General features: G+C 43.1%; 1 protein-coding gene across 6 annotated transcripts in view; it reads right to left on the bottom strand.

The window, feature by feature from the left end:
- Positions 1 to 3,485: 3,485 nt before the first annotated feature.
- BBS4 (Bardet-Biedl syndrome 4) overlaps positions 3,486 to 16,130 on the bottom strand; it is a 45,737-nt gene continuing 33,092 nt past the window's right edge. For 5 of the 6 annotated variants that reach the window (XM_010571584.1, XM_010571583.1, XM_010571585.1 and 2 more), the window contains 7 exons: positions 14,768 to 14,836; positions 13,347 to 13,499; positions 13,044 to 13,215; positions 12,494 to 12,563; positions 8,718 to 8,859; positions 8,132 to 8,342; positions 4,938 to 6,706 (listed from right to left, as the gene is read on the bottom strand). In XM_010571584.1, coding sequence (XP_010569886.1) covers positions 6,555 to 6,706; positions 8,132 to 8,342; positions 8,718 to 8,859; positions 12,494 to 12,563; positions 13,044 to 13,215; positions 13,347 to 13,499; positions 14,768 to 14,836 — 969 coding nt within the window. In that variant the 3' untranslated portion in view covers positions 4,938 to 6,554. Of the gene's footprint in view, positions 4,505 to 4,937; positions 6,707 to 8,131; positions 8,343 to 8,717; positions 8,860 to 12,493; positions 12,564 to 13,043; positions 13,216 to 13,346; positions 13,500 to 14,767; positions 14,837 to 16,130 lie in introns of those variants that run through there. The other variant, XR_774614.1, reaches the window with a different exon arrangement.

The following is a 16,130-nucleotide window of genomic DNA, read 5'->3' as shown; positions in this document are numbered from 1 at the left end:
TTTTGTTGTTTGGTTGGTTTGGGATGGTTTTGTAAAATACAAAAGTCCTTGGTAGGTGAGAGATTTTTAAACAAATTTATCTAATGGATTATAAAAATCCAGGTCTCCCTTCACCGTGTAGAAACAGAAAAGTTGCAAAAATACCAAGGCTTCAAAACCAGGCTTGAACAGATCTCTGCTTTCCTCTGATCCTCTCTGTCTGTACAAATTCTGTTTGTTCTGTTGTGTTACCCCATACCTTGAAATCCACAGTGATGGATGACTCAAACCTCAGCTAGTCTTGTACTCCCAAGCAGAAGGGTTTCCACTGGAAATGTTTATTCACACATAGTTTCCTGAAGATGCAATAGATGAGCTCATCATGGTGACAGTAAGCAAAACTTGTGCACACTGGTATTTCCACTTCTGTGTCCCTGTAGCCTGTGCAGCCGCACTGGTTTTGGTTTTTTTTGTCTTACCCTTGATCAAAAATGAGCAATGCTTTGTATCTTTTCTGTGCGTGTTGCTTACTGAAGGTCTAGTGGTGGATTACTTTAGACGTGTGAATCGCAGGAGGCAGGCAGACTTTGAAAGGGTACGTTCCTTCTCTGCCATACCCATGGTGATGTGCGATTGCTACCTGGCCATGGAAGAGCCAATCCCAAATGCAACTCTTTCCAGCTTAAAGGCTTTTTTTTTTTTTTTTTTTCTTGTCCATGGGAGTGTCAACAGCATTGCTAATGAATTCCTTGATTTTCTTTACTTGGTTATCTCCTGTTGTGATATGTGAGACCTGGTTAAGTTTGCTTTTTTTCTCATTACTTCCTTTTTACAGAACTGGTGCTACAATTTTCTTTGTTAGCCTTTATGCGTTGCCTCTAGCAAAGACCTCATCAGCTGCTTTGACCCATGTTAGATACTGCTTTAGAGCCCGACTCTACTTCACAGCTACTGGAATCCAAAGCTGGGATAGCAGCAGAGCACTAGATCCATGCCAAAACCTAATGGAAAACTGTCAGCAGTGTGTATGTATTTATTTGCCATCAGTTATCTTCTGCCCAATTTGTTTTAAGACAAGGTATCCTAAGGTAGGGGTTGCTCTTTGTAGCCACCTTTGTAGTACACCTCCCAACAACAATAGCAGAATTAAAGAATAGATTTTTAAACTGTGAAATCCGTTGATGCTACTTGTGGTTGGCTTTTTTTTTTTTAAATTCTGTAATGATGTACTGAATTACCAGGCATTATGTGCCACAGGGTGACCTTCCAGCTATGTCCTGAGAGAAAAAGTTAAAATTAATACCGGGATAGTTTTTGCGAGAATGGTACAAGGCACCATAACGCTTCCCAGTTGCCCTAAAAGTAACCTCTGTGCTGTTGGGCTCTTTTTTGGAGCTTGCAGCTTAGGTGAAAGCTGATGCTGTTGTCAACGAACAAGCAGCTAAACTGTCTGCATTGATATGTGGTACTGGCTGCTGATACACGTGCTTGGAGCAATCTGTTCTGAAGCAGTGCTGTCAAGTACTTCTGTCACACAGTGCGCTGTGTTGCTATTTCTGGTGTAAGGGAACTCATCAAGTCTTTGAGTATGTTTGGAAGAACAGTAGAAAAACAGAGGAAAATACAGAATTTATATTTTCATGGCTTCAGTTGGATTGTTCTTATGTCCTGCATTATATCAGTACTTAAATGGGAATGTTTGTTTCAAGCCCTATTAATTGTGCTCTTCTCTAGTGCCATTAATATTTTGGTAAAAGTGTCCCGTTAAGTTTTAAACTTGTGATCATACCAAAGTGGTAGTCTCACCTTTAAAAAAAAAAATTCTGTGTCTATAGACTCATTGGTTAAAACCAGCTAGAACAGACGCCACAATAAAAAGTGTATCACATTCTTCATTCAAGCACTAATGAGGTTACTAGAGAGAGAAATGAGAACATTAAGGGTTGTCTTTGCTCTTTGGTTTTAAAGTTTGAGTGATGAGGGGCAGAGGAAACCTATTTGCAACAAGTTCTTTTGTGTAGCATATCCCTTGGCCTGCTCTCATCACTCCTGTCTGCTTTCTGCTTCAGCAATACTGGGTCTGATTAAACTCTTTAGTAAAACTTGATCTTAGAGCCAGAAACTATTGTTCTCCTGTCTGTTCAGAGATGTCAGATGAAGTTTTCTTTCATAACAGATCAAGCAGTTTCTTGCATAATACCTCAGGTGGATCCTAAGCACCATCCAGGCTGAATTCTCAGGGAGTTATTGATCCACACTCTTGTGGGAGGATGTTCTCTCAGCAAAGGAAACAAATGCAGGGTGGAAATAGCATGCATGGCCGTTACCTTCTGTGCCGGAAGCTCAGAAAGGCATCTGTTCCAAACAGCTCGCTGTCACTTTCAAAACTGAGCCTGGTATCAGCCTTTGCTGAGATCTCATAGCAGCTGAAGAATACAGATGCTAGCAGCTAAGGGGCAATGATCTCATTAAAATGCAACTGGGGGACACAAAAAAAATATCCTGAAAACCTCCCCTATGAATTTCTCAGGAAAGCTGCTCCTTAGTCAGTGCAGCCAGGGTAAAACTGGGTTTAAATCTCACATGTATCTTTCATTCAGAACCACTGCAGCAAACACTGTTTTTTTGCAGTTTGGTTTGAGAGAGTGGTAAAGCTTTCCTTGTAGCAGAACTGTGTTTTCTATTATATAAAACAGTCTTAGCAGATGAATTACTTGTTATAATAGGCACTCTTTTTGTCATGCATTTATGTATGAAGCTTATTATTTTAGTAAAGTTTGGTTTTCTTCATTCAGCACTGAGGTTTGCCTGTCTCTGTAGAAGAGGCTTGGCCAACTGCAACCCACTTCCCCACGGGGAAGTCCAAATTTTTAACATCTTGTACAAGAACAGGGTGTTGAGTAGGACCCAAGGTCCACCTTGCTCAATATTGCCTGGCAGTGACCACAACTGGGCAAACGAGATCACATACAGGAGCATGGCAAGTATACACTAATACTGCCCAGTTGTCTCAGGGACCTCAAAACCAGAGTTGTCTGGGTTGAATACATGTTGCTGGATGGATAGATCATTACTCTTGTCTGAAACAAGGTCTTGCTGCCCAGGCATTGCTGATTGAGTGTCTTCTAGTTTGTTTCCTGTGAGGAAGTCAAGCTGCAGTCTACCTTGTAAGCTGTATGATTTAACCTTGTTAATGATACACATTTTTCTAAAAAGGGGGAAAAAAGTCCTAAAGCAGATGGTTTCTACTTCCCTAGAAATTAAGCTCATTATTCTTTTCCATCTTAAAATTTCAATTATGGGGGGAAAAGAGAATTTTATAATTATGGCTGATGGCAGAAACAGGTTTTGGAACATAAGGTGTGATTTCCAAAATCCCTAAATGACTTAGTACAGTCCTGCTGAAAAATCCCTTGTTTAATTCCAGCCAAAAGAACAGTCCAGCCTCATTCGCATCCTTAGATAGCAAAAAAAAAAACCCCCCCTCTCCGTAAAGATTCTATGAATTTACTGTATGCAAATGCCATTATCACAATACCCAGGGGGAGGAGAGGGGAGAGGACAAGGAATTGCAGTTCTATTTATTATCCAACTGTAATTACATATTTAAAAATGCTTCCTTAGACATGAAGCTTCCTTCTGCTCTGTTCAAATCCAGAAAGTAGCAAGGTGCTGCTGTTCCTTTTCTTAGAAGGAGAATTGGTTAATCGTCTGCATAAGCTTTTCACCAAAATATATATTCTAGATACCTTTACAGTACCTCCAAATGTAGTATACCCTATGTACTAACATGTAACATTTACCCCATAAAAGCATCCTAACAGCCAAAAAGGTAATGGGTTGCACCAGTGGGACGGGGTGAGAGAAGAGAGATCGTTGTTCCTTGTGTCTCTGGTGGGCTGTAAGTTGAGAACAGCAGTGGGACGAGGGCTGCTCCCATCTATTGAATATAGCAAATGAGTTTGATAATGCTACAGTCTTTTTTTACAACAAGCAGAAGGCAGGGGAAAGCCGCTAGTAAAAACAAAACATAGGGTCATAAGCAGCTGGAGGGAAACTTTTCCTGTATTAGCAATGCTGGTGCTCAGCTACCTGTAACCACGTTGTTCCGGTCACTGTTCCTTGTATTGGAGCTTCCATGGCTTGAAATGAAAGCCTTTGTGATAAGACTAAAAGATTGCAGCAGTCAATTGCTATCGGAAAAAACTGTCTTGAGCTAAAGTTTTGGGGGTGAGGTAAAGAGTTCCCATACCCTGCCTACCCTTGCTCTGCAATCTTACACTCTTCTTCACAGGCACTCTGTTATGCTGCAGTAACTTTCACTGTAAAAAGTTTAATGTGAATAAAAAAAAAAAAAATCGCTGCACTGTACCTGATTTACACTGCTTCGTGTCTGGTTTGTTTAAATTTGCCAGTGTTCCGCAAAAGAGCCTCTGTTTTCTTCAACTTCTACCACGAGGGGGGAAACCTTACAGGAGTGCTACCCTGAAGTTGTACTGATACAAAACCCAGCAGTAGAGGACAGCTGGAAAAAAAAGCCACAATTGAGATAAGCAGGCAGTTTTGGCAATCAAAACAGTGGAGAAAGTGAAGGGTTCCTACTCTTCTAGTGTTCTCCAGGGAGTAGCATAGCACTTTAGTTCCTGGGTGTGCTCTAAAGATGCATTAATGTCATTCTGGGTAATAGCAGCTAACCACAAAGCACAACTGAAGGATGTTAATGTATCCAGAGCCTTGGTCATGCTGCTTTCATGTTGTTGCTACAGAGAAGTTGCCATTACTAACCCTCCTCTGTGGGACTTGCTAATTATGGAGTGATAAAACATAGCAGTGCAGAACTAAAAGCAGGAAATACATTTTAAAAAGCTGGGTAGCTTAACCAGCAAATACACTGAACCCTGAAGCTTCAGTTTTGTTGGGGAAGCTGTTTGGAGAACTCTGATTGAAAGTCCCACAGCAATATTAGCTTTGTGTACTTGTCGGTACACAGAAAGGAGGATGAGAAAAACTATACTTAACCCAGTTACTGGTTCTTTACGTAAAGTATGATGGTCCTGCAGTTGTTTTGAGGACCTGTATCAAGCTCTGGATAAATCCCAGAGGCAACAAACCGATAGTAGCAGAGAAAAGGAAGGCTAAGATTTTGCTGTTCAAGGATAGAAACATTTTCAAAGCATCTCTAGTATTGTATGGGCATTAAAGTTCCTTGCTCTGCTCACCAACAGGCTGCTTTGCTGCCTTGCAGCTAGCATAAATGATTTCTCCTAAAATGCAACTGTAAGGAGGGCATAACTGAATTATTCAAAGCATGGCTGCTGTCGTACTAAATTTATATTTAGCATTGAAGCTGACCGTATTGTCTTTTCTGAAAGAGCTTGCTCTTGTTTTTCCTGCAAACCAATCTTTCCCCCCATGCTGGGCAAAACAAACTCTCAAGGAAGAACTCCATTCACATGAGCAGAGCTTCACTGAGGCTCGTTTACCCTGTTTTTCAGCAAACAGTTAAGAATTTGGCAGACTTTGCTGCTGCAGCTAGCTTGCTTCCAGAATAGCCAGCCACTGAGCACTTGCCTTACTGTGGGCCAGCTTTGCAACATTCTTAGCTACTACAAAGAAGCTTACGCTAAAAAATAGGTTGGATTCAAGAAATACGAAGAGTGATCCTGGGATCAGAAGGTGAACAGTCCTAAAGAAGCCGGCTCACTTAGCTGGCCAACACAGGTGCCATTAGCCCAGCACAGCAGGTCTGCTTCGGCCATCTACCCTCCACCAGGCTGCGTATAATGGAGTGATCATCTCCAGACAAACCAGCTCACCTTTGCTATGCAGCTCCTCCATGTTTCACGACTGCCACTGCTAAGGGAAGTGTGGGCTTTAAAGTGCTTCTCATGCCCTGTGACCATGACATTGCCCTGCTCAGGAATACCAGCTCCCAGCTGTTTCAGCTTGCTTGCTTCAGCCTTGAGAAAGCATTTACAAAGTCTTGCCCTTGTGAAACGGGGAATGAGCCCCTGTTTCATAGTAAGCCAGGCTGTGCTAGCCCCGAGCCTGGCTTACTGCTCTGCACTTGCCCTGGTGAGATGCGCTACCTTCACCCCCTCTCCGAGTGTATTACCGCTGACCTTACTACAGCCTGTGTAGGGCTTCCTCAGCTGCTTACAACTTCAGCCACTGGAAGGGTTTGATCCTCTTTAGGGTCCAGGATGCTAAGTCACTACTGCTGGCTCTTCTGAACATACTGGATGCCTCAGCATCCTTCTGGAGGACTTACACCGAAACACTGAAGACTGCCAACCCTGTGGAGAGATGGATCTCCGTCCTCCAGTCCCTTGTGGTAAGCTGTGACCACACTAACAGTAGCTATGCAAAAACCTCTTCCGATTGCTGCAACGACTCCTTGGGACAAGGTAGAGACCACATGCTAAAATCATTAACAGAAAACAGCTGCATTTAGACTAACTGACAGTGGGGTGAAGCCACCATGGGACAGGGGAGAAGGCAGGTCCCTTTCCACACAGGTCATCAGGCAGCTCTAGGAATGCTCCTGCACCTGCCTGTCCTGACCAGAGTCCATTCTAGTCTGCTGCCTGCTGGCTCTTGTGTTTTTCTTTCTTCTGCTCCTCAGCTCCTGTTGGTGCCGAGGTCTCCTCGGGGCTCATTTCTGAGCCCGATTCTGGTTCCAGAGGCAGCGAGGGAGGCTTTGCAAGCGGAGCTGATGCTCCAGCACCTGGGGAGAGAACACAGTTATAGTTAGTGTATGACTACACTTTGCTTCGTCTATTCTTTTTGCCCTTCCAAGCAGCACAGAGATGCAGAACAATCACAGCTATTAATTACCCTCAGATTTATTCTGTCTAGCATTAGCTGATCAATAGCACTCAACTCTTTAGTGAGTTACCCAGCCAGAGACCTTACAGTACCCAAAGTTCTGCTGAAGGGAAGCTGAGGTACAGTATCTCATTCAGCTGGGCTGCTGTGAGAAGTCAGTACAAACTTAGGAATTAACTCATGCTTTGGAAGGGAAAAAGTTCCACTGAAGCTGGTTTATACTGAAGCTGGAGCCAAAACCACATTATCATTTTCAGTTCACAGTTTAGCAAACTCAGGGTGAGTTTTCAGGCAGTTAAAGTAGCTACTTACAGAATAAAATCAAAACAGAACACTTCCATGCTGAAGTTGTTTCTGCACTTAGATTTAGGCTGACAACTCATGTTATGAACCAGCTCCCTTCTCTGATATGGATAATAAAGTCCTTCAGATAAACCCTAAACTCCTGTTATGTTTTATTTTTCAGCTTTTCTGGCTAAGTCTTCCCTGCATGGAAAGTTTATTCCGTGCATGAGAAATGGAACAGGTCCTTAGGGGTGCCAAAGAAAGAGGCCTGGATTACACAACCTCTCTCCTGGTTCAGTCCACAGGCAACAAGTCTAAGAGTGACAGAAAATCACCATGATGAGCAATATCTCTAGCGCATTCCTCCTCAGAAGCCAAGGGGTGAGAAGAGGTCAGGCTATGAGTGGTGGCTCAGGAGATGCTCCTACCAAGCCCCAGCGAGAAGCAGCATGTACAGCTACCAGCGCAACGCTTCTAAGGCTGACGCTATCTCCTGAGGAACCTTCAGTCCACTGGCCTGCACTAAAAGGTAACCCAGCAACATTTTCAAGGGAGTGACCTGGCTGAACAGCTTCAAAGCAATCCAGCTGCAGTTATTTTTGTAACAGAAAGGATAAAGTGCTTCAGAAAATTGTTCATCATCTCCCTTCTCTCCAGAAGCCAGTCTGTGCATGTCAGCTCCTGGGCTCTTCCAAAGGAAGACAAGAGGTCTGGTTTCTGAAACCACCTCCTTTCCAGAGCAAGATCTCAATCCCATACTGATAGAGTCTTGCCCATCGCGCTCAGACAGGAAGGGAAACTTTACTGGCTTTCCACACCCCTGCAAAAGCAGGATAGTATAAAGCACCACCGGCAGCATCTTCCTTCCACGCTTCCTTAACTCAGAAATCTGGGAAAGTTATTACCAAATACTAACATTGCTACTGTGTAAGCAAGTCAATACCTTCCTAAACAAGTGCTGTAACTGTACTCAAAGGAAGAGAGATTTGTCTTCTCCCCTCCCACAGTTCTACTTTAAAGAGAAGCAAAAGAGAAGCACCTGGGGGAAGCTGCATGGTTTTCCCATACCCTGCAGCTGAGGACATGGCTTGACCCAGGGCCTGGTTAGAGCCCAAAGGCTGCTGAGTGCTGGAGGACTTCCCTGACAGAGCAGCTCTCTGCTTGGATTTAGACTCTTTAGAAGGCTTAGTCCAGACGAGGCTCTCCCCCACCTGCAGAGCAGCTCCCATCTTCTGAGCAACCTCCACCATCTTCTCAAGAAGCAAAAAGAGAAGACTATTGTAAACAGGAACACTTCAGACAACAATAAAGTCAACAACACTACAAAAAAAAGCCAAAAAACGAGAGCTGTGCGGAGCTGGCTACTGCCTTGGTGCTCAAGGGAAATATCTCCGCTAATTCATTCCCTTAATTAAGAGGGAATCTTGCTGTGTATTGATTGAAGGACTGGGCTTCAAAGAGCAGAAATGAAGCAAGCAGCTCTCAGCAGGCAACTGCTCTACTCAGAAAATCTCATAAGCAGAATTTCTTCCTAATAATTGGACTCCAAAGTCAAATTTCCTCCTCGTTTGTTGCCAGTCTTAGTGTGGCTACTTAGTTCCCACTGACAACTGTTAGGCACATACCTCAGGGTCAAAGTCAGGAGTACTGCTCTCCTTCACTGTGTTGACCTTCTTCTCCATCTCCTGGTACTGGCAGAGGGCTCCCTTCTTGTCACCCTGGTTATACAGCAGGACAGCATAGTTCAGGTTGACGAGGGGGTTGCACCTGCAGCAAACGCACAGGATGCATCGCATTCACTGTGGGAACACTTATCCTGACTTGAATAACGCTAAGATGTGCCCAGGCAGCAAAGCTGGAGTCACCTTTACTGCCTGGCACAGACAAGCCATGGGGTACTCTGACCCCAAAACAGATGAGGGGATGCACAGCCAGCGTCCTTTGGGAACACGATAGAGTCCCACATGCTTGGTGAGAGACCTGGTGCCTGGGGTCAGCAAAGTATCCCAGTATCAATGACGATATAAATGACTCTGCTGATTGCCTCACCCCCTGCAAGGCTCTTCTGTGCAGCAGCCAAATTCTTTGTGCTTGGGGACCATCTCAGGACTATCTTTAGTAAGTGCCTGGTCTCCCAGCCCCTTGCTCCTGGGGCAGGTAGAGCAGTGATGGGGGCTTTCATCATACTGTGAATGCTGATCTCTGCTCTGACTTAGATCAGGCTCTCACAGCTCTCCCAATTTGTAGGAGAGCAGCTTGTCATGGGACAGGGCAGTGGAACAGAGCCATGCTTATTAATTGTATTTTACAACCCAACATGCTACAGAACATGCTGTTTACATTTCATTTTCCTCATCTCTTCTCTCTCATTCACCCAGAGAAAGCATACATAACTGTATGTACTGTTATAGAGGAACAGTAGGCGATACCTATTAACGAAGGACTCAAAGTGCAGTTCTGCCTCCCTTCCCGATGCAGAACAGCATATGAAGATTTCAAAAAGGCAGAATTGCTCCATATATTCTCATTTTACACAGTATCCATTTTCTTCACTAGGATACATTAACCCTGAACAGCAATTTTTATTCTGGCATAGCCAGGCGTGTGAGCAAACTAAACCAGAGGGAAAGAGTGAGCTGACTCCCTTGGCTCTGTAATTGATAAGTGAAGCTGATCCTTCCTTAATTGCCTGACTGCCAAACTGCTCTGACCATTCTTTAGCCATCTGAATTTCACCCTTATTTTGAAGAAGCAAAATGCATGTGTATTATCTGACAAAGAAATGAAATGCAAAAGGGTCACCAGCCCCAGCATAGGAGCTCATGCAGACACTCGGCTCATCCAGGCTGCAGGATGAGACCTGGAAGAGCAGAGGTTGCATTTGGCCAGCACAGGGGACGTGCTGTCAAGGGGTGCATGGAAGAGCACTGTCTAACCGCAGCTCCCCGCGGAGGAGCCGCATGCATGTATCACTCACTGCACACAGGTCAGTGAGAGATGCTTTGTAGTTAGCTCAAAAAATGTGAGCAAGGGACTGGTGCCCTCTCCTGGAGTGTGGCAGGGATAACTGGAGCCATCCAAGGACTCCAGCACCAGCACCTGGGGGGCCAAGACACAGAGAGCATCCTTTGCGAAAAGTGCAGAAGGGAAGGCTTCTGCTAACACTGTTCAATAAACAAAAAGTGTCATCTGCAGGCCATGACTATCCATCCTTGGTAAGTTATATGACAGCACTGGAAGAAAGAAGACTATTAAAAGAAATCTGATGGCATTTATAACCATTGGTTTTCCTTTAACTGAGAAACTGGAACACTGATCCTGCTGCAAAAAAAACCCTCCTCACTGTCTTTGCCAAAGCAAAGGAAGTAACACGTGAAAAAATAATCAAACCCCCATCTCTTCGCCCCCCAAAAAAGCCAAAAAAGAAAATACAAAGAACCAAACCTACACAACAAAACACTGAAGACATCAGACAGATCTGGGAACAGCCAATTTTAAAATTAATTGAACCTTTTGAAGCTAATTTGCCTTCAAGAGCTGAGAAGCAATATGACAGTGAGAAAAAAAATCAATAGCTAAATAACCACAGAAAGGACAGCTATGACCTAAAAACCAGTACTAAGAAGAAACACCTTTTTTTAAAGATTTTTCCAAGATGCTTTCCATTCCAGACCCCAGCAGGCCACCTAGGCCAAACGTCACAGCACTGCTATAAAAGTATTTATGGCAACGGAAACAAACACGGCTACCTTCAGCCCAGCCAAACAGTTCATAATATGCCAGTAAAGAAAGCCTGTGGGGACATGGATTCAGCCACATAATAACTGTCTAAAATATACGGCATGGCAGCTGAACAAGCTTAACAAAGTCTGGATATTCCTCCCAGCAGTCCCTGGCAGTTGGCATTCATTTTTGCTTTGATGAGGTTTTATTTTCCCCGTAAGACTATATAGCTGCAGCATCATGTAGCTATTTGGTAGTGCCAAATACTTAGGCAAAGTTGTAGAGCTAGATTTCTATTCCTTCTCTTTGACCAAAGCACACAAACTCATGACCAAGCAGTCTGAGCAATCTTTAAGGCCCTGTACTGCCTTGCTAGGCATGGAAGACTGATTTGGAAAGCCAGGCAAAGGAGTCAACTGGACTTAGTGATGTTGGTAGAAATCACTGATGCATAATTGCAAAATGCTCTCACACAGCAATACATTTACAAATATTTGACCATAGTTTGCACAGGTTCGGTTCCTCTGAGGAGGCTGCATAGACCTACTGACATTTGAAACAGATGTAGAAGGAATATTTCAACCTGTTTTGTAATTCTGTTGATGCGTAAGTATGAAGAACTTCAGTGCCAGATGTGTGCTGGCTGTGCAGGGCTAACTGATTCAAGAGCTCTGGCATGCGTGCAAGCCACGTAATTACCAGTAAACATGTGAGAGCATTTACCGCACCTCTTCGCAGACTGAACTGCACTACAGTGTAAAACACTATTTTTTGAAACCTGCTGCCCTTTGTAATGGGCTTAGGAACTTCCAGAATTCCCAAAATTAAGCCTGGCCAGTGCACCTAGGTTAGAGAAGACAGAGGAAAAGAGACAGCATCTTCTCATGCCACCTTGTGGTGGCCACTGCAGATGGAAAGAGTGCTTTTGCCACACCTCTGTCACCAGCATACAGACTCCTGGGCTCAGAATTACCGTGCTGGTTGCTGTAAGTATGCAAATATTCACAGTAAATTGGGGAGAGAGACAAAACTGTTCATAAATTTGAGACAAACTTGGTTTTCTGCCTGAAATGACTAAATACTGCAAGGTATTTCTGAAACCAAGTGCTCCGATTTTAAGAGCTAGTTTGCAAACATAGACATTGTTAACAAAATGGAGGAGAAAGGACCACGCTGCTGCCTTTTTATATGCTTTATACTAACTTTTTGCTCACATTCTCCCAGCTAAGATCTTCCCTCTGCCCAATTCAGAACACGCTTTATTCCAAGTATCTCATTGCTCTGCACAGTGCTCAAACTTTGGGTTACAAAATATTCTGGGATGACTGGTTTTCTTCTATTTAATCTGCTCCACTGTGTATAAATATTCACTGAAAGGAGGCCTGGAATCCAAAGTCATCACCACTGACTCACTAACTAAACAACAGAATAAAAACCAGCTTTGGGTTGGTCTGAAACAAAATTTCCCTTTCATTTTTCAGAGCTGACTTGAATTTAAAAAAAAAAAAAAAAAGATGGTTTTAAAACTGTCACTTGCACAGCTGCAGGAATAAAAATGTTTCCCTACTGCACACTGTTTAGGGTCAAAGTAGGCCAAGGGACAAAGCATGCAAAGGAAACCAGGTGCAGGAGGCAGAGCAACGCGATCAAACAACTGACAGCTATGATTAAGACTTACTTGTCCAGTGCCACAGCTTGCTCATAGGAACGTTTTGCATTCTCAATGTCTTCAAGGTTTGTCAGAGCAACTGCACCAAAGCAAAACGTACACACACAAGTCAATGTTTCACAAGGACTTCATTTTTAGGACAATTCTGAATCTCATTACATTGTAAAATAAATAGGTGCTAGCAAGGTTGTCTGGACTGCTGCCAGGATTAACCCTACTAACGTCACTTCTGACAAATTATTTGTCTTGCTTGATCCCAAAAATGTCCAGTGCTGGAAATCCACACCCACTCCTTAGGCAACCCAAACCCGAACTCTTACATGTAGAAAGCCTTTTTTAATGTTTAATCTGGATCTGACTGCAATTTAACCTTCCTATTCACCACAGAGAGAGAACAAACTATTCAGACTTTACACCTCTCAGTGACCTACTGGGGAACAGCTTCTTAGTATAGCCTTTATCCAATATTTGTTTACTCCAGCCTGAACTTTCTGTCTCTATAATGTTGCATCCCCTATGCTGGATATACACAGGAGCTGGATAATGGAGCATTGCATACCTGCAAGGAGCATGTACAGCTCTCCCATCTTGGGCTGGAAGTTGATGGCAGCACTGAGGAAGTGGAAAGCAGATGCGTACTGCTGCATTGTGAGGTGGACTAACCCCAAGTTGTACAAAATCTTCCAGTCAAAGGGAGCCAAGTAGTTTGCCCGCTTCAGGCAACTGATAGCCTTCAAAAAAGGAATAAATGTGCTGTAACACAGCCCACCCAGAACAGACCTCCTGTCTCTGCTGCAAGAAGAATCTTGTTCTTGCATGAAGTTAGCTACAGATGAAAAAAGAAAGGAAACCAGATACTTACTGCTACATATTTCTTCTTCCCGAAGAAGCACATCCCAATGTTGTTCCACAGCGGGGGGCTTTCAGGCACGGAGCTGGCTACCACCCTGTATTTGGAGAGGGCAACATCAAAATCTCCATGGGCCTGCATCATGCTGCCAGCCGCCAAGGTAGCCTTTGAGAGAAGACAAGAGTGACCAGCTGAGGAACTGCATTTTCCCAAATATAGCAAGAAGACAACAGGACAAAATAAGTAAACTAAAGCCATCTCAAGAGCAACCATTCAACTTCTTCAGCTGTTTTCTTCTAGGGGCTGCCAAGATCAACAGTGGGGAGCAGATGGGGACTCCAGAATCTCCCAACATATAGCGGAAGACAGGGTAAAGAAGGGACCCAAATCCGCTTCTTCCTGCACTATCTCAATCATAACTGTCTTGGAAATATTGCAACATGACAAGTGTTTAGGGTACGTTTTGGGGTGACAATAGTATCTCCTAGAGTCCGAGTCTCTGAGAAGATCTATGCACTAATAGATTCTTTTTTAGCAACAAGCACAGACAGAAATAGTTCTGGTGCAAGTTAAGCAGAGAGTAAAACATACTCAAGCAAGATATATGCAGCAAAGCTAGCCTAGTTCACACTGACTGGTTGATACTGCAAATTAATGGAAATACACATGAGGAAAAAAAAGCAAGTGATTGCAACACACTGTATTTAAACCACACTAGTTAAGTCCTTTATAATATTTCACAGCGACAACTAAAATTTGTAAGTGTAAAGGTGTTTTCACAATAACATCCGGCTTGCATTCATACATCATTTGTCAACCACACATTTCAATACTCTACACCGTTAACATAGTACAGAAGAAAAAAGAGGCAGAGAGAAACAAAGTAACATGCCTAAAAAGGGAAGCAGTTTCACAATCAGGAATGAAACCTAGATGCCAAGCTCGGCTTTCCAGACCAGAGCCAAGGAAAAGTCACATTTTTATATAACAGTTGGAAGCAACAGACAGGGTTATTGGCAGATGAAAGAATAACACAATGCAATATCACTTGTATCTGTGCTCTGTGCCCAGGAGTCACAGGGACCTGGGCACAGCTCTTGGGATTTTTGAAACAATGTCTAGAAGACTTTCCTTCCAAAGTAAATTCCATTTTGTTAATTCCACCTGGTTTTGGCGCATCTTCAGATTAAAAACCAAAGGGATCAGTTTAATATCCCATATTCTGCTTTCTCCCCTTTCCCTACCTCCACACACATCCAACTCTCTACCCAGGGAAAGGTCCCAGAAATGTATTTTGGAGAAAGCTTTCTGGGCATGATCTTTTTGAGGATGTCCAGGGCTAAGATATCCCTGGATATAGATGGCAAAGCTCTGATACTGGAATTAGCTTTAAGAGGTGTCTCATCATCATTCATTTCCACTCCTCATGATACCTTGTAGTTGCCTGGGTCGTAAGTAAGTGCGTTTCCAAGGTGTTCAAAGGCCTTCTGGTAATCCCCAAGCTGGGAAAAGAAGTAAATAAGCATCAGAAATTCAGGAATGAGGGGGGTTAAGAAGAAGAAAACGTGCTTTTTGGGCACTAGAATTTCTGGTTCAGTTAAATATTCAGAAAAGTTAATTTTACAGTGATCCCATTACACACACATGTTCTTGTTTGATAATTTACAAAACAGATTCTAAAAATTTGTTTTGCTGGGCTGGATTCACTCTTCTGCCAAAACAAAAGTTTTCATATAGTTTGTGCTTTGACTTTTCTATACAAGAACAAGCTCTGGGTTGATAGATAGTCCTCTGCTCCTTCCTCTCTTCCAGAAAAAAGGCTACAAATTGCTACTCTGCCCATCCTCAATTCCTTCACCACAACTTCCTCACTCCCCAGGGATCTCTTTTCACATGAGAAAGTCTTCCCTTGTCTTCTAAAGGACTGCAAGTATTAGAGGGCATGACTATGTCCATATACAAGCACATGACTGTTTACAGTCACTGAAATCCTGTTGTTTTCAATTGACTTATGCCAGAATTGTATCAGTCCAAACAGCATGAAATTCTGGATATTGGTGTCCTTTTTTGGCCACAAAAATTGATGAGAAGCCCATCTGCCACTCCAGCAATCATACTGATGCATCAGAGTCTGGTGCCTTCTGTAATTATTAGCAAGTGGGAAAGCTGTAGAAGCATCTTTAAAACTCCTGAAGGTGAGTCTGTATCCAGAGACATGATAAACTGAACAAATAAATCACAGCACCGAGACCTGGGGGCTAAATTCACAGGGCGAATGTTATACTCGCACTACTTCTACCTTACAGATCCCCCTTCCCACATCATACTCCCTTCTAAATCCATACATATACAGTTAAGACATCCAAGGTTCCTACTGAATTTCCCTATCTCTAGAGCAAGACAATTTTTTTCAAGACCTACATTTTATTCTTGAACATATAAACAATTAGGGGAAAGCTTCAGGATCCTTCCAAATCAGCACTTGGTGCAAGTTTTCTAGCCCATCAATCCTTTCATGAACTACTGCCTATTCTTCTTTGCTTGCTCACTCTTTGGGAAGCTTATTTTTGGAATAATCAGACAGTCCTTCCTATATGTTTTACAGACCCAAGTGATAAGCATGCCTTTGTTATTTAAATCGATTCCGATTTTCTTCTATGGTGCATTAACACTAACAATTTCATGGCTGCTTTTGTAGGAGAATAACTTGCTAGACTCCTGCTCCAGAAACAAGGTAATGACTAGTCATGTTTTGTTATACTGGGAGGATTTATAACAGAATTAGGGCGGTTGCCA

This window comes from Haliaeetus leucocephalus, unplaced genomic scaffold (genome assembly GCF_000737465.1).
Source record: "Haliaeetus leucocephalus isolate CR32 unplaced genomic scaffold, Haliaeetus_leucocephalus-4.0 Scaffold339, whole genome shotgun sequence".
Classification (NCBI taxonomy): domain Eukaryota; kingdom Metazoa; phylum Chordata; class Aves; order Accipitriformes; family Accipitridae; genus Haliaeetus; species Haliaeetus leucocephalus.
The sequence above is the reverse complement of the archived record's forward strand: the minus strand, read 5'-3'. Positions and strand labels throughout refer to the sequence as shown.